The sequence below is a fragment of the Macaca fascicularis genome, chromosome 13 (genome assembly GCF_037993035.2).
Source record: "Macaca fascicularis isolate 582-1 chromosome 13, T2T-MFA8v1.1".
Taxonomy (NCBI): domain Eukaryota; kingdom Metazoa; phylum Chordata; class Mammalia; order Primates; family Cercopithecidae; genus Macaca; species Macaca fascicularis.
In genome coordinates, this window is record NC_088387.1 from 96,497,078 (window position 1) to 96,515,325 (window position 18,248).

The window sequence follows — 18,248 nt, forward strand, 5'->3', positions numbered from 1 at the left end:
ATGAAGTAATTAAACCTAGTGAACAGTTGAAGAAACTGAAGTAAAGAAGGCTGGTCATCTACTTAATATCACAGGGATGGTAGGTATCAGAGCCAGAATTTGAATCCAGGCACTCTGACTCCAGAGCTTTCACTACTAATGATAGTGAAGATAATACATGAAGAATACCTGCTGTCTCCGGGGTTTTCCTAGGCATTGTCATCTTCCATTATCTCTAGCGTTTTTTTTTTTTTTTTTTTTTTTTTTTTTGAGACAGAGTCTCTCTCTGTCGCCCAGGCTGGAGTGCAGTGGCACGATCTCAGCTCACTGCAACCTCCGCCTCCCGGGTTCACGCCATTTTCCTGCCTCAGCCTCCCAAGTAGCTGGGACTACAGGTGCCCACCACCATGCCTGGCTGATTTTTTGAATTTTTAGTAGAGACGGGGTTTCATCGTATTAGCCAGGAGGGACTCAATCTCCTGACCTCGTGATCCACTTGCCTCGGCCTCCCAAAGTGCTGGGATTACAGGCGTGAGCCTCCACGCCCGGCCCCATTATCTCTATTAATGAATGCTTTGAACAATATGGGCTATTTCTCAACTAGAATATTTCTTTTTCCCCCTTTTTAGTTCTGGCCTGAGCCTTGAAGATTCTAAGAAATTGACAGCTTCTCCCAGCGATCCCAAAGTAAAGAAAACCCCAGCTGAACAACCAAAATCAATGCCTGTGTCAGAAGCCTCTCTTATCAGAATAGTTCCAGTAGTCCCCCAGTCAGAGTGTGAAGAAGAAGCGTTGCAAATGTCATCACCAGGCAGAAGAGAAGAGTGTGAAAGCCAAGGTGAAGTGCAGCCGAGCTTCTCCACATCTACAGAGCCCCTGCTTTCCTCAGCTCTCAATACACATGAGTTTAGCAGCATTCTTCCCATCAAGTGCCCACAGGATGAGGATGTCTTGGAGCAGAAGCCAGTCGCCTTTGCTGAACAGGAATCTGGGAAGAATCATCTCACCACAGCTTGTAATTATAACAAAAGTGAAAGCCAAGAATCTTTAGTTACATCGCCAAGCAAACCCAAGAGTCCTGGGGTTGAAAAACCAATAACGAAGCCCACAGCAGAAGCAGGTCCACAAGAGACCACTGTGAAAGAACCTCTAACAACTCTTGTTGATCAGAACCCAGAAAGCCTCAAGAGGAAGTCTTCCCTTACCCAAGAAGAGGCCCCTGTGAGCTGGGAGAAGAGGCCACGTGTCACTGAGAATCGCCAGCACCAGCAGCCATTTCAGGTCTCACCACAGCCCTTTCTCAGTAGAGGGGACAGAGTCCAGGTGCGAAAAGTACCACCTCTCAAGGTAAGAGAATGGAGAGAATTGAAAAGGAGAGATGGTGTGCACCCTATGTTTTTGGTCATACCTACTAAATTTCAAGTAATTTGTGGTAGTTCTTAATGCAGAAGCAGTTGGATATATTTGGTAAGTATGTAACTATGGCCTTACACAAATAAAATGACAGATGGGCATTTAGAACTGCAGTCCTACATACAGGTCTTTACTGGTGTTTGCATAAGGAAGGTACCTGGGTATCTAATGTAAACCAGCCCCATTCTCACTACTCGAGCTCAGAGGCAACTGATCTCAGAATCTTAGAGTTAGACCAAATAGAATTTAAATGGACTTCCAAAAAGTTAGTTATAATTCTCAGCCTCTGTAGAACATTGACAGCCAGCTATCCTACTGTCTCCTCAGGACCTCTTAGATTTTTTGGGCCAGGATTTGCACAGATATTGCAGAGAAGAGTTGATCACAATCCCAGGGTGGAAGAATCTTGGGCTTCCTTCAGTTCCTTTACAGGGAGTCTGTGATGCATGCCTCCAGACAATGTGGCCCCTTTATAAGCAGAAGTATTAACAATAACCACCATTATTGAGTTTAAGACAGTTATGGAAATCTTATAACCGTCATAGAAATTATTGTCTGATATGACAAAATAAGAAATGTGAGACTAAGCATGAGGAGACTATTGGTGTAATCAAAGGATCCTATCTCTGTACCAAGAGTACAAAGATTTTTTAGTTTACTTTGGCCCTTTTCTTGCTACCATAACTGACTTTATGTTCTGTGAATCAGGAACTACGTTTAGCTCCCTCCTATTAAAGGAAATATGTGTGGCTATCCTCTGTCACTACTGGTTACTTGAGGGACACTAGTAAGATGGAATAGCCTTGATAAGCTCTACTGCTTAGCATGTGATTAACTTCCAGTTAGCCGTATATTGCTGCCTGTCAAATCTTCCAAATTCTTCTAGGCAGTATCTTTGACTATCTTAATATATAATGCCCTTTAAAACCCAAACACATTTTTACTTCTGATCTTAAAGGTTTATTAATACTTTGGCTTTTGCTTAATATCAGTTTGCAGTTCATTCATTTAATAAATAGTTTATTTTTCTTGCCAAGGAATTTAAGAGCCAAGGCACTGGATATTACTCATTAGGATGTAAAAGGAAAAATAAGCCTAGTAAAGGTACTTTTCCCCCCTTTTAGTTTAACTTAGGTGAACCAAAATTAGTCCTGTCAGGAAGTATTCCTTGGAAAGATTCACTTACTAGAACTTGACCCATTCTCATTGTATTTTTTTTTTATTTTTATTTTTTATTTCTTTTTAAATGGAGTCTTGTTCTGTGGTCCAGGCTGGAGTGCAGTGGCACAATCTTGGCTCACTGCAGTCTCCGCCTCCCAGGTTCAAGGGATTCTCCTGCCTCAGCAGCCTCCTGAGTAGCTGGGATTACAAGCATGCACCTGGCTAATTTTTGTAATTTTATTTTTTAGTAGAGATGGGTTTTCACCATGTTGACCAGTGGTCCCTTAGACCCTATCTCAAAAACTCCTGACCTCAAGTCATCTGTCCTCCTCTGCCTCCCAAAGTGCTGGGATTACAGGCATGGGCCACCGTCTGTACTTCTTATTACTTTTTTATTCATTGCTTGTTTTTTTCCCCCCCTCAAGATGAAGTCTTGCTCTGTCACCCAGGCTGGAGTGCAGTGATGCAGGCTCGGCTCACTGCAGCCTCTGCCTACCGGATTCAAGGAATTCTCCTTTCTCAGCCTCCCAAGTAGCTGGGATTATAGGCGTAAGCCACGACCCCCAACTAATTTTTGTATGTTTACAAATAATTAAAATAATTATTTGTAGAGGGGTTTCACCATGTTGGCCAGGCTGGTCTTGAACTCCTGACCTCAAGATCCACCAGCCTCAGCCTCCCAAAGTGCTAGTGTTGTAGGTGTGAGCCACCGCGCCCGGCCAGTTCATTGCTCTTTAAGATTGGTGATTTTAGCATTTAAGAATCTATGGGGGTTTTTTCTTTTCTTTTTTTTTTTTTTTTCCTTCCATTAACATGCATTGCCAGAGATTCTGATTTTTGTTTTAATCACTTTTACTATTCTTTTTTATAAAAATATTAGAAACTTTTTTTTAATGTCATTCACAGCTTATCTCCAGACCTGAGAGCTGAGTAACTGTTTAGGTTTTGCTATAAATGTTGCTAAGACCCATCATTTCTATTTCCTCACCTGTAGACAGGCTGGGTTACATCATATTCTGTCTGCTTTCTGCTAGTGCAGAGGGATTACACAGAAACTTTAATCCACTGTGACCAAGTTAATATAATTTTACTTTTTTCCATTCTTTTCCTTTCTTCTCCCTCTTCATCTCCCTCAAAAAAGACTTTTCCAGAAGTGTCTTTAGTAACTCTCTTCCCTTAGACCCTATCTCAAATACTGCTTTCTTAGACAAAGCTTAATGTAATTTATAACAGAACAAAACCTTTTAAACGAAATTTAAGTAGAAAACAAAATTCACAAGGTAGTAGTAGAAAACAAAATTTGCAATGTAGTGTAAATGTTACAACTTAGTTACAACTTTTATATACATACATATGTATATAAAAATTATATACACACAATGCACATTATATGTTTTACATTCCATATACAGTCAGCCCTCTGTATCAGCAAGTTCCACATCCTCAAGGTTAATTCTATATTATCAACCAACCACCTAGCAAAAATATTTGGAAAAGAATACAAATGTAAAAATACAGTATAACAATTTATATAACATTTACATTATGTTAGGTGTTATAAGTAATCTAGAGGTGACTTAAAATATATGGGAGGATATGTGGAGGTTATCTGCAAATACTATGCCATTTTATATAAAGGACTTGAGCATCCTCAGATTTTGATATCCTCCAGGGTCCTAGAACCAATCCCCCATGGATACCAAGGGATGACTGTACACTTAAAAAGAAAAGGATTGAATCTCTCTGCTCTCCCAAGGTAGGACTTCTCAGTAAATTAAATTGTTATCAGTGCCTGGACAACTTTGAGTGGTTTTGCACTTAAAAAGAAGATATTATTTATTCTGCATAATCAGGTATTAGGGCTATTTACATAAGTAACTGAAACTTATTTTTAGATACTGAAACCTTTCATTTTAACCACTTTTAATGGTTCTTATTTGATTTCAACATGTTATTAATGATTGTGTTATTATGATACCATGTATTATGCTAGGTATAGTGTTACTCTCAAGAGTGTTCTTATGTAAAGTTGTTTGTCCCTATATAAGTTCCCCAAACACCTTTCTTGTATTTACTTTTTTAGTTTTATCTTTTTTTTTTTTTTTTCATTTTTTCCCTGCAGTTTCTTTCATATGATATAAATAAAGGACAATAACTGCTGCTTTCTTACCGTAGGCAGCCTCTAAAATACTATATGCTGAGTAAATATGCTATCTAGGCTTGTTCGAATTGGATGTGAAATAGATTTAGCTCTTAGAGAGGTTAAGTAGATTTCCTGATGTAAGACATATACTCTGTGACACCTGTTATGAAGTCCCATGGCTCTAACTTAGGAATTATAGAGAATCAATTTTTGAGGATTACTGACCTTTTGAGAAATTAGTATTGCAAATAGTGAAAAATGTTTAGTGACTTTATTGTTCTTAATTTAAGAACATTAAGAAAAATGGCATGCATTTTCTTAGGGTTTAGTGGGTTAATTTTTTTTAATTAAATGCTTTAGAACATCTTAACAGTTATTTGCTCCTTTAAACTCAACCAGTTACTAGAACGGTGCACATCTTGATGCATTATTAGTAACTCTAATAGCTTTCAAAGTATTATTCAGGACAGAAGGCAGATTTGTTTCAGACATGATGATTTTATTGTATGAAAATCATTGGTTTTGCCAGGCATGGTGGCTCATGCCTGTAATCCCAGCACTTTGGGAGGCCGAGGTGCGTGGATCACTTGAAGTCAGGAGTTCGAGACCATCCTGGCCAACATGGTGAAACCCCATCTCTACTAAAAATACAAAAAAATTAGCTGGACATGGTGGCGGGCACCTGTAATCCCAGCTACTTGGGAGGGTGAGCCACAAGAATCACTTGAACCCGGGAGGCAGAGGTTACAGTGAGCTGAGATTGTGCCACTGCACTCCAGCCTGGGGGACAGAGTGAGACTCTGTCTCAAAAAAAAAAAAGAAGAAGAAAATCAATGGTTTCAAACCTGATAGACATCAGAATCTCACAAGTAGCTTTTTAGAAACACGTTTTTTTGTTTGTTTGTTTGAGCTGGAGTCTCCCTCAGGAGTTACCACAGGCCAGACTTTTTCAGGCTAGGTGCAGTGGCTCATGCCTGTAATCCGAGCACTTTAGGAGGCCAAGGCAGGTGTATCACATGAGGTCAGGAGTTCAAGGGTAGCCTGACCAACATGGTGAAACCCCATCTCTACTGAAAATACAAAAGTTAGCCAGACGTGTGGCCCACACCTGTAATCCCAGCTACTCGGGTGGCAGAGGCACAAGAGTCACTTGAATCTAGGAGACTGAGGTTGCAGTGAGCTGAGATCGCACCACTGCACTCCAGCCTGGGTGACAGAGCAAGATCTTGTCTAAAAAAAAAAAAAAATTCTTTTAATTAAAAAAAAAAAATTCCTAGGTCCTGGGACTCTAATTTGTAATTTTTGGGATAGGACCCAGAGCATATATATTTTTAAAAGGTTGCACAAGTAAATATAATACCAGTCAGAGATGAGAATGGCTGGTAAACATTATGTACATACTCCTTTATGTGTGTGGGCATGGTGGAGGCTCCTATGGATCACACATTGTCTTCCTTCCAGTGCTATCTAGAAGCCTGTGTAATTTGAGATAATCCAGCCCGTGTGTGTGTGTGTGTGTGTGTGTGTGTGTGTGTGTGTGTGTGTGTGTGTATGTAGAACAGAAAAGAGCAAGTATTTTCCCCCTGGACCTTGGTGGTAAAGCTAAGAACTAAAAGACAGTAGTGGTATGGGTGGCTGGCTTACTTGCTTTTCTCTCCTTTCTCAAACATAAATACACTTTTTAAAAATGCAAATGCCCTAGAAAGCTTTGCATCATGATAAGCACTTGTGATAGTGACATTAGGAGGGAGTTGAGATAGGAAAAGAGGTGTGGGGATTTGGGGTGAGAGTGGAAGCAGTTGTCTTTGGCACCAATAGAAAAAGCAGATGTAAGGACTCTAGAGACAAACTAGTGTTACTTTCTCCAAGGTTTGGCCTCTCGGCCATAGACCACCCATGTTTGTCACAGGTACTGTAGTGTTCATCTGTTTTTAAAATGTGAGGGCTAATGAAGTTTTGTTATTCTTAGAAATGAAAACTAAGCTCTGTTGTTTTTTCCCCTCTACTTCTTTCAGATCCCGGTCTCCAGAATCTCCCCCATGCCGTTTCATCCATCGCAGGTCTCTCCCAGGGCTCGTTTTCCAGTCTCCATCACTAGTCCTAACAGAACAGGAGCCAGAACTCTTGCAGACATCAAAGCAAAAGCTCAACTGGTCAAAGCACAGAGGGCAGCAGCTGCCGCTGCCGCCGCAGCTGCTGCAGCCGCCTCAGTTGGAGGGACCATTCCAGGACCTGGCCCAGGGGGTGGACAGGGTCCAGGAGAGGGTGGTGAAGGGCAGACTGCTAGAGGAGGCAGTCCAGGCTCAGACAGAGTCAGTGAAACTGGAAAGGGCCGCACACTGGAACTGGCAGGAACTGGAAGCAGGGGAGGTACGAGAGAGCTTTTACCCTGTGGTCCAGAGACTCAGCCCCAGTCTGAGACCAAGACCACCCCAGGCCAGGCACAGCCTCATAGTGTCTCTGGAGCACAACTACAGCAAACCCCCCCAGTGCCTCCAACACCTGCCATCAGTGGAGCATGCACAAGTGTCCCATCACCAGCCCACATAGAGAAATTGAATAATGAAAAACTGAACCCCACCAGGGCAACAGCCACAGTGGCCTCTCTCAGCCATCCACAAGGGCCCAGTAGTTGCAGACAGGATAAAGCACCTTCTCCAACAGGTCCTGCTCTAATCTCAGGTGCCTCACCTGTTCATTTTGCAGCTGATGGCACAGTTGAGCTCAAAGCAGGTCCTAGTAAGAATATACCTAACCCTTCAGCCTCATCAAAGACAGATGCTGGTGTGCCAGTGGCTGTAACTCCCTCCCCTTTAACATCTTTATTGACCACAGCCACTTTAGAAAAGCTTCCTGTACCGCAGGTCAGTGCAACTACAGCACCTGCTGGATCAGCTCCACCCTCGAGCACTTTGCCAGCAGCTTCTAGCCTTAAAACCCCAGGAACTTCTTTAAACATGAATGGACCCACTTTAAGACCAACCTCTAGTATTCCTGCTAATAATCCTTTAGTGACTCAGCTGCTTCAAGGCAAAGATGTTCCCATGGAGCAAATTCTGCCTAAACCTCTCACCAAAGTTGAAATGAAAATGGTTCCACTGACTACTCAAGAGGAAAGGGGGATGGGAGTGCTCATAGGTACCAACACAACAGAAAATAGCACCAGAGAGGAAGTTAATGAGAGACAGTCCCATCCAGCTACACAGCAGCAGCTGGGCAAAACCTTGCAAAGTAAGCAGCTCCCCCAGGTTCCAAGGCCCCTTCAGCTCTTTTCAGCTAAGGAGCTGAGGGACACCAGCGCTGACACACACCAATACCAAGAAGGACTAAGTAAAGCAACCCAAGATCAGATCCTTCAGACTCTCATTCAGAGGGTTCGGAGGCAGAATCTTCTCTCAGTTGTGCCGCCCTCGCAGTTCAACTTCGCTCACTCAGGTTTCCAGCTGGAAGACATCTCCACAAGCCAGAGGTTCATGCTGGGTTTTGCTGGCAGAAGGACATCCAAACCTGCAATGGCAGGGCACTACTTACTGAATATTTCTACCTACGGCCGGGGCTCAGAGAGCTTTAGGAGGACCCATTCTGTAAACCCTGAAGACCGTTTTTGTCTAAGCAGCCCCACTGAAGCCTTGAAAATGGGATATACAGACTGTAAAAATGCAACAGGAGAGAGTAGCAGCAGCAAAGAAGATGACACTGATGAGGAAAGTACTGGTGATGAGCAGGAATCTGTCATGGTGAAAGAGGAGCCCCAGGTTTCCCAGAGTGCTGGCAAGGGTGACACAAGTTCAGCACCCCACAGCAGGGAAACTGTATCTACCAGTGATTGCTTAGCTAGCAAGAATGTGAAGCCTGAGATACCAGTGAATGAGCAAACCACTTTAAGTAAGGAGAATTACCTGTTCCCTAGAGGCCAGACATTTGATGAAAAGACCTTAGCCAGAGATTTAATTCAGGCAGCACAGAAGCAGATGGCTCATGCAGTGAGAGGTAAGACAATCCGTAGCAGCCCCGAGCTTTTCAATTCTACTGTTCTTCCTCTGCCTGCAGACAGCCCCACCCACCAGCCCCTACTCCTTCCACCCCTGCAAACCCCGAAGTTGTATGGAAGCCCCACCCAGATAGGGCCAAGCTACAGAGGCATGATCAATGTCTCCACCTCATCTGACATGGACCATAACTCTGCTATACCAGGTAGCCAGGTATCTAGCAATGTAGGTGATGTCATGTCATTTTCAGTGACTGTCACTACCATCCCTGCTAGCCAAGCTATGAATCCCAGCAGCCATGGCCAGACCATTCCTGTTCAGGCCTTCCCTGAGGAGAACAGCATAGAGGGCACGCCTTCGAAATGTTACTGCCGCTTGAAAGCCATGATCATGTGCAAAGGCTGTGGCGCTTTCTGCCATGATGATTGCATTGGCCCCTCCAAACTGTGCGTCTCCTGCCTTGTTGTTCGGTAATGAGACTAGAAAGAGATACACTGTAAAGGAGGGGGAAGGGAAGGGTTGACCAGTTGGGTTTTTTGCATCCTTTTGGAATCACAGAAATAAACAAGTAGGTTTCAGTTGTCTTCAGAGACAAATGTTACTTAATCAGGAATACAAAGTACAGATCTTTTACATTTTAGAGGAAGAGCACCTTGTATAGTAAGTCTAAGTCAAGCAAGACTTTGTGAATTTGTGACAAGTTTGCACTTACAAAATCATGTAAATATGTCACATTTTGTTTAACATTTTTCCAAGTGTTTAGGTAATAATGTGTTACTTTGAATTCAGATTTATGTTCTACTACTTGTGACTGAGAAAAGTTTAATGCCAGCATGGTAAAAGGAAGCTGTCTCCCTCTGACATTTCCTAGGAAGCTAGGAAAAGGAAAGTGAAGGAATGGTCTAAAGAAATGGCCATTCACACTGATTTTGTCTGGACAGTCTGGCCGCAGCTTGTTCATAGATTATTCAGCCTTTGCAGGACTTGGATTCAGGGTTTTACTCAGTCCCTTTACCTTAGGTGGAATCTTAAATTGAAATTTTTGGTAAGGAATTCATTTCACAGGTAGTGTTTCAGACTCAGAAAGCCCTGACTTGGTTCTTGGCTTCCATGGTCTAGTACTGTTCCCAAGCAGTCTGCTTGGAATTTGTGGATCCCTGCTGTTCCCTGATCCCACCCCCTGCCCTGAGACAGTGAATGTAGTCCGTGAAGGGAGTGCCTCTCTGGGACCCCGTGTGTTGTTACAGGCTGTGCAGTGCAACAGTTCCAGCAAAAATACCCTATCCCCGCACTTAGTCATTCGTGGTAACTAACAATTTTGAACTACTAATATAAAATGAACAGAAAAGTGTTAGTGATTGGGTGATTTGAGCTACATCTTGTTGAGCAAGGGGAGTGAAACCATAGAAACTGTTAAATTGAACGTGAAGAACTTTGGAAAACAATTTTGACAGTAGAACAAGGTCACCTCTCTTTTCCTCTTCTCTCCCAACCTATTAACCTAGTGCTTGATAGTCAGCTGTTGTTGCAGGTAGAAAAGCTCACCAATGCCACATTTGTCCATTCTGTTCAACCTGCTTTGATCTCCCAGGCATCTGAACAGGATGAAATCATCTTATATCTTACTTTACGCACATACACAATACATGACACTTTTCCTGTTTTAGAAAATATAGGCCTTGTTTGGATTACTGCTGTCTGAGCACTAGAAATTTCTAATGCAAAGGGGCCTCAGTGAATGGCTAAGGGAACAACTGGAAAAGAAGGAAAATGAGCCCTAAAGGTTTTTTGGTTGGTTGTTTTAGTTTCTTTTTCTTTCTTGTTTCCTTTTTTTTTTTAAATCCTTCTCTAGTGACTGAAGAATTTGTGAGTACATAATATTTAGGTCATGGTTAAGAAACATTAAACCTGCAGTTTAACAGAATTTTGTATTAAATGGGGGTGTGTCAGTTTGCACCATTTGCATATTGATTTCAAGTCTCCTGATTGGGAATGTATGAAGTACAAATGTTAATGCAACATAGTACAGTTGTATTTGTCCTTCATATTTAGGATGTGATATTTATAAAATGCAGAACAGATTAAACTTGTTAAGTCACGTTCCAGATTAGGAGAAAATAGGCAATAATAATCTCTGTTTTGCCCCCATTCTACTACCTACCCCTGCCCACCCCACCCCCACATCACACACTCTTTAATGCTTTCCCACAGCCCCTGCTCCGTCCCATAAGAAACTCACTTCACTGTTTTTCACTTTTCACTTCTGGCTTTTTTGTGGCCCAAGGCCAGTATAGGATTAATATCTGTGTTCCAGCTTCAGTCAGTACAATATGTCTGTCCATCTTTCCCCCTTTCTTCCAGCACACATACACAGCTAAGAGATAAGAAGGCTGCAAGGATTGGGGATAAGGAGTATATCTTCAAGCCAAGAACCGGTAGAAAACAAAAATAATGGTTCTCCCAAACGTTCAGTACCTTGGGCAATCCAATAAGGGTTTAAAGAGATCTGTTGCTGAGTATAACTCTCCCTGCCCTACCCCATCACTCCTCCTTAGTGCCAGGGCTGAGGGCTGGTCAGCGTGCTGGAAGAGGTTGAGAGTTTTGGAATTGACTCCATGCTAAATGTCAATTACCAATTTGGATTGATGAAAGTGATTTTTCTGCTTTACCCCTTTCCTGTCAGAAAGGTTTTCCTCTGTGCTTCCCTTAACTTAAGGATGAACAGACTATAACTAGGAAAGGAGGAAAGGTATCAGGGATTTTTAAGTCCGTTTAGAGAGCAAACCATATTGTGCCTCTTCATCTTGACCCCGGCTCTTCTAGATAGGTCCTAAACATTGCTGTTCACCAGATTATCTTAACAAATAATACTCAACTAAATATTTGCATTTAGGAATACTCCTAAAACAGATATTGCCAACTAGATACACTGCCTCAATCTTGACCAGACAAGAGAACAGTTAAATTCTCTTAGTTGGGTAGTAACTTGAATATCAATCTATTTATCAGTTTGTTTCAACACAGAAGTTTCAAGTGGAAAGCCATTCATCTTAAAAGCTGAACAGAAAAATTAAAAAAAAAAACAACAACACACATTACAATCTGGCCTTTTAGAAAATGAACCAGTAGAAACAAAACCTTTAAATTATTAGTATGGTACTCCAGCAGCACCTTTGAAGCAATCTTTACCTTAGTTTTTGAGTCGTTTTACCTTTCAACCCGATCTGAAAAGTTTTAATAAATGCTGAGCTTATTCTTAGGGTATGACCTGGCATTATTTCCAGTGACTAGTCAGGCATTATGCCTGATGCATACGCCTCCCGTGCACCCCTCTCCAGCCTTCAGATGTCCTCCACTGCAGGTCACTCCAGGAGATAGCATTAATAATATAGCCTCAGTCTTGTTTATAAAGATTCTAAGTTGTTTAGTAAAGAAGTCTCCCTGAATCTTAAATAATTTTGAAGAATTAGAATTCTCCATCCTATTAAACAGAAAGTAAAGCCAAATAGCCTAGAGTTGTTTGTCCTACTTCTGTTCCATAACCCCTATGCTCAAGATACTGAAGCTCTCTGTGGTATTTCGTGTAACATTTCTAAGAATAAGAGCTGGCAAATGGGAAACTTTTCTTGGGGTGGAGAGAGCATACTTACTGGGCTGTGAAGGCATACAGATGTACATGTTTTAGAGCTTATCTCAGATTTAAATAGCCAAAGGAAGACCTCATTGCCTTCCAGGTGAAGGTGCAAAGTCATACATATTAATGACCTGACAGTTAACATTCTGTTGCTTATTATTGCCTTTCTCCACCTTAGAGAGCCGTAAATAACTCTCTGGTGAAGTGATTTGCTGTAATGGGGGTGAGGAGTTGGGGGGGGCTTCTCTGGTCATTACACTGCTTTTTATTTCTAGAACTCACTATCAGTGAGCAGTGCCAGAGTGTTTTCTCTTTGACCTAGAGGTTTCACATCATAGCGAGGAGGGAAAAGTCTCCCCATCTCATTACAACAGTGTGCTACGTAAGTAACTTGGCCAAGGGTAGTTTTCAGCTAAATTTATAGAATAGTCCAAAGAGACTTTGAGAAACATGGTGATAGGCAGGGGCCTTTCCTACCATGTTTCGATACCTACACACCTATTGAAAGAGAACAGTAGGTAAAACATTTCCTAAAGTTGAAGCAATAGCTTCGTAGATTCTTGGTTACTTTATTTTTTTTAATGCTTTACATTTGATACAACTATTGAAGATCAATTTTAAAAATAGCTTTCCAGTAATATATTTTAAGTAATATATATTTTAATATCTGTAAAAAGTGACAGTGGAAGACTTTGAATTTCTCATATATGGTATGTTTGATGTAGGACCTCTCTGTTAAGGCACAAATTATTTCAAAGGAAGTTACTCTAAAGACACTCAGATTATTTCAGAAAAATGCAATAAGGGGAATAGTTTTGGGGTTTATTTTTTATTTTAAAAGAAAATTGACTTATTTACCACAAGCTATTTTTTTCCCTTCTGGCTATAAGGTTTGTACAGACTGGTTTGGTAAATGCTAAACTTTTGTGTCTTTTGCCTTTTTAAAGGAATTGTTAACATTGGAATTGAGGGTATGTACAGAGAAGTTGGTGTCAACACCATTTAAAAAGTCATATTTTTTCACAAATATAGAAAATCATTTTACATAAGAATTTTAAGTATTTGCAATAAATATATGTATATAGATTGTATGTATTCCTATATTCTTATTTTTCATTTTATTATTAAGTAAAAGATCATTAAAAGCGAAAATAAAAACCTTGGAGTTTTTTGGTGCATCTTGAGGTTTGACGTACATCTGAGAGTGGCATGGGTAAGGGTCCTCTGTTACTACCTTATACTACTATGGGATGGTTCCCACAGATTGTATGGAAGAGAGTAAAATGAGGAACTTGATGATAAATCAGGGTAGTGTATTTCTTTTGGAATTTAAGTAAAACTGATTAAATTTTCCTTATCTATCTGTCTCCATGTTTTCTCCCTTAATCTGTTTTGTCTCCTAACCCCCTAACATTACTGGAAAAGTGAAGAAATGCAGTGCAGCCTCTTTATTAATGTGCCCATTGTTTGCTTCTAAATCAAAGAATGGTAAGGAAATCTCTCGGGGAAAAAAATAAGTTTTCCTTTCTCCACAGTGGTTAATTCATTAGCAGACATTTACTGCCACCACCACTTTCCAGGCCTTAGGGGTGTGTGAAGAAATAGTCTCTTGAAGATGATAGAAAAAATTTTTTTTCCGTTTCCCAGTTCTCTCAGAAGTGAGTTTCATAGCCAGTCATGTCCTTCCTGCCTGTCTAATCTGGAGATGTCAAAGAGCTAGGAGAATAGTGTGAAGAGAAACACCTGTGCCTTGAGCATTTGACACTTGAATTTTGAACTCCCCTGTGTCAGGAAGGGTAGCTATGGAAATGAGGTCTGAGCCACTTGGGAGGAGAGGTTGTCTGTAAGCCCATACCGAGACTGCTGTCTAATCCATGAGAATTCATTTTGTGGCTGCAAAGTAAATACTTGATTTTGGGATATGATAGGAGCAAAATGGTGCCTACATCATCTTCATAAAGAAAAGTAACCTATTTTTAAACAAGTGAATAATATATCAAATCATTGATGACCTAGAAGAAAAATTGTTAAGGTCAGATTTTCAAGAATGTATCTTGATGACCCATAAAACTGACTTTATTGTAGTTCGCTGGTTCCCATAATTGCCCAGCTGTGGTTATTTTCACTGTAAAGAAAAAATACATTTTGGAAGTTAATGTAAGGATACATTGGCTTTTTTCTTTACATTGGCTTTTTAAAAGACAGTTTTTATTTTTCAAATACTGGAATGTCAAATATCTGGGTTGTCCCAAGATGTTGGAGATAGATAATTCAGCCTTCCAAGAGAAAAGCAGTCTAGATCTTAGCTGAAAATGTGCTATTTCTAAAGGAAACTTCTTAAGTCTCAGGGAACATCAGCATCTTCATAATTTCCATATATAATAAGAATGAAGATAAAATATTTAAATGTGTACAAACTAATCCATAATGACCATTTACAAAGATTGACTCCCCATTTCTGGTACATATTTATCATTATTTAGATGGGTCTCCTATCTCATGGGAAGATAAATTTATATTCAGGTGATGACATGGGTGCCTGCAAGTAGAGTTGGTCTGCCCCTGAGGGAGAAAGAGCAACATACCAGAAGACAAGACACCTTCAACTTGGATCCCCAGCTACCCTTTATTTACTTCACAGAGTCAGAAACCTGTGTTCATAGCTTCTGAGATTGCTTGACCTCAACTGGTCTTTAGAAGTCTAACTTTTTATGTACAAGTCATGTTATTTACTAATTCAAATATTTATAGAGCACCTACTGTGTGCTAAGCACTACTAAAGTGCTGGTTATGCAAAGGTAAGCAAAAAGTCATGTAAATTGCAGAAAGGTTTTCCTAAAGTAGTGACTATACAGCATGTTTCTAGTTCTAGGCTCAAGGAGTAATAATGCTACCTTTTTCCCAAGATACGTTGAAAATGTAAATGAGTTATGAAATGGAAGTGTTTGAGACACTGGACACAGCAGTGGCACATACATGAAGAAAGAAGGTCCCTAGATGAAAAAAGTGTGGAAATGAGCCATCTTAATAAAATGCACTTTTTTTGAGAACTATTGTTGGAATAGCTAAAGTTGTCTATAGAAATTTTAAGAAATCTCTAACATCTAAATTAGAAGCAGGCCAACAGCAGTCTCTGTCAGTAGTTAATTTAGGTCAGTAAGTTAGTGTTTTGTTAAACCCTTTCAAATACAGTTGGGTAAATAACGCAGCTTTCCTGTCACTATTCAAACCTAAAAGAAGCTAAAGGGACTTTTTCTTAAAACATGATTTTCATCTTATAGATGATAAGTAGCTATCTCTTCATTCGGAATTGTTGCATCCCAGTTTTTCTCCATAATGGATAAAATTACTTTCATGTCCTTTTCTAATGTTGTAGAAGTGGCTTTTCCTTTTTTGTCTTAAGTCACAACTTGAATTAAAAAGGGCTTCAGCAGGACTCTAGCACTTTTCAAAGAAGAATTTGGTGTATTCCACTATGTAATGTAGTTTCAACTCTGTCCAGGAACCAGGAGGATGAGCGTCCTCCATTTTCCTAATACTTGGTAACCTTTAACAATAGATTGGGTTGTTTTTGTTGTTTTTCATAGAGACCATATAGACTCTACTTCCATGTAACTTTCTGCCTTAACCTAAAAAGGGATTCCCTGAAAGGAGATCTTGTAACAGGAAGGAAAAGCAAAACCAGGAAAAGAGCCAGAAATGATCAACTTGGAACTGGGCTGTGGCTAAATAGTGGGTTTTCCTGAAGAGTAACTTCCACCTCGCTTTTCGTGCTGCTTCCAACCCAAAAGAACCTAAAGGGAATTTTTTAAAATCCTGATTTTCTTCTTAATTGTAAAACCTAGAGGATGCCTTAGGGAGAAGAAAGATAACCTGGAGTTTGGTTTTAAATGGATTTAAGTAAACTTTGAATTAAGTAGCTTATTCCATTTTTGAGAGATTTCCTTTTAAGATTTTAGATTCACTTAATGTAATGTTGAATTGCCATGAGTGTAACCTGTAGTTTGATTTGAGACATTCTGTGGGATAAGCAATAGTTTTCTGTTGAACTGTGGTGGCTTTTGCCACTAATCAGGATTAGTGCACCTCTGTCTGTTAAGTGAAATGGAACTTGGCTTCCTAAACACTATATTAGACCAACTTGAGTCAATACTTTTATTAAGTTTAATCAGGGATTCTCAAAATATTTAAATATTTAAGATTCAAATTAGCCCAATTAGAAAGCAATGCATTGTTACCAAAATATCTGAAGATACTTTAGAACTATTTTACACACAGCTTATGTCTTTCCTATGGAAAGTATCATACGTAAAATTTTACATTCTTTTAAAAAACAGAATCTAATGTCTTCAGATACCTAGAGCTTGGAAATTTAATAGAGCTGGGCTTTGACCCTAAGTCAGTAGTTCTTTTCATTTTAGATTTTCAGGCATGTTTCAGTATGGAGACTTCTTCAGTAGTGACTCCAGCTTCACCTACCTATAATCACTTTGCACACATTTTAAGTTAATCAGATGCTTCCAGAGTCTTGGATTGGTTACCTTTTTGTTAGATAAGGAGACAAATTCCAGGTTGGGGCAAACATCTTAATTTGTTCTCTAAGAATGTACTGATTAAAGAGCAAGTTCTCAGAGAATTCACAAAATTTCTAGAATTAGTGAAAGATCTAGAGAACATATCAAATGAAACTCTAGAAATTTGGGGGAAAAAAAACTTAGCTGTAAGTGCTTTGACCTTTTTTTTTTTTTTTTTTTTTAACCTGTCTTAATTCTATGACTGCATCGCACCCTTCACCAGCACCAAGAGATGTCGGAATGGAAGAAATGACCCTATGTAATTCTTACTCACTTTAAATCTTTGTGCGCATAGGCCTTAGCACTTTGACAAATAAACTCTGCCTTTTAGCGTCTCACTATCGTCTTTTTTTCCTCTCACTTTTAGGCTGTTCTTTCCTTGGTCGTATAAAAAATACCTTCTTCAAAGTTGAATGTATAATGTTTCTGCACATGGACAAACCGTATTTTACTGACTCATTCTATGTTGAATAAAGGCATACAGTTTTACTCTAGCGACTGGGCCTTTTCTTTTCCAAAGAAAGCAGACACCATGTGGAATGGCTTACCTGCTTGTTATCTAGTCCTCTGTGCACAGCTGTCCCTGGGTCCTAACTAAAGTTGGTACTACAGAGAGTGCTAATCTTGTCAGAAAACAAAGGGGGTTTAAGAATTCAACATGAACTAGACGAAGTGTATATCTTTCAGAAATGAAAAAGGAAACCCATACTACAAAGCTGCAGTAATCACAAAGGTGTGGTCCTGGCATAAAGACAGACATGTAAACCAATGGAATACAATAGGCCAGAAATGACTGCTCAGATACATGGTCAAGTGATTTTCAACGTAAGTGCCAAGCTCAGTCAATGGGGAAGGGACAGTCTTCAACAAGTGGTGTTGGGAAAATGTGATATCCACATGCAAAAGAATGAAGTTGGACCCTTACACAATATACAAAAATTAACTCGGGGAAAATTATAAAAGTCTTAGAAGAAAATGGACAGTTTCACAATTGGATTTGACAATGGTTTCTTGAATGTTATGACAAAAGCATGTACAGCAAAAGAAAAATAGATAAACAGTTTTTAAATTGTGCTTCAAAGGACGTTATCAACAGTGAAAAAACAACCCACAGAATGGGAGAATATATTTGCAAATCATTTATCTGATAATATATAAAGAACTCAAAAACAAAAAATGAACAAAAGACTGGAATTGCTCAAAGGACCTTGTGCGTTGCTGGTGAAAATGTTAAATACAGCCATTGTGGATAACAGTGTGGTGGTTAAACCATACTCAAAAAATTAATTTTGTGATCCAGCAATTCCATTTCTAGGTATACACCCCAAAGAAGTGGAAGCAGGGACATGGACACA

At 39.9% G+C, this 18,248-nt stretch overlaps 1 protein-coding gene across 5 annotated transcripts in view; it reads left to right on the plus strand.

Moving 5' to 3' along the window:
• Positions 1-17,387, plus strand: part of ASXL2 (ASXL transcriptional regulator 2) — a 155,154-nt gene extending 137,767 nt beyond the window's left edge. For 2 of the 5 annotated variants that reach the window (XM_045369653.3, XM_065527300.2), the window contains exons 11-12: positions 609-1,326; positions 6,712-17,387. In XM_045369653.3, coding sequence (XP_045225588.2) covers positions 609-1,326; positions 6,712-9,159 — 3,166 coding nt within the window. In that variant the 3' untranslated portion in view covers positions 9,160-17,387. Of the gene's footprint in view, positions 1-608; positions 1,327-4,217; positions 4,310-6,711 lie in introns of those variants that run through there. The other 3 variants (XM_074012182.1, XM_045369655.3, XM_074012183.1) reach the window with 2 other exon arrangements.
• The last annotated feature ends 861 nt before the right edge of the window (positions 17,388-18,248 follow it).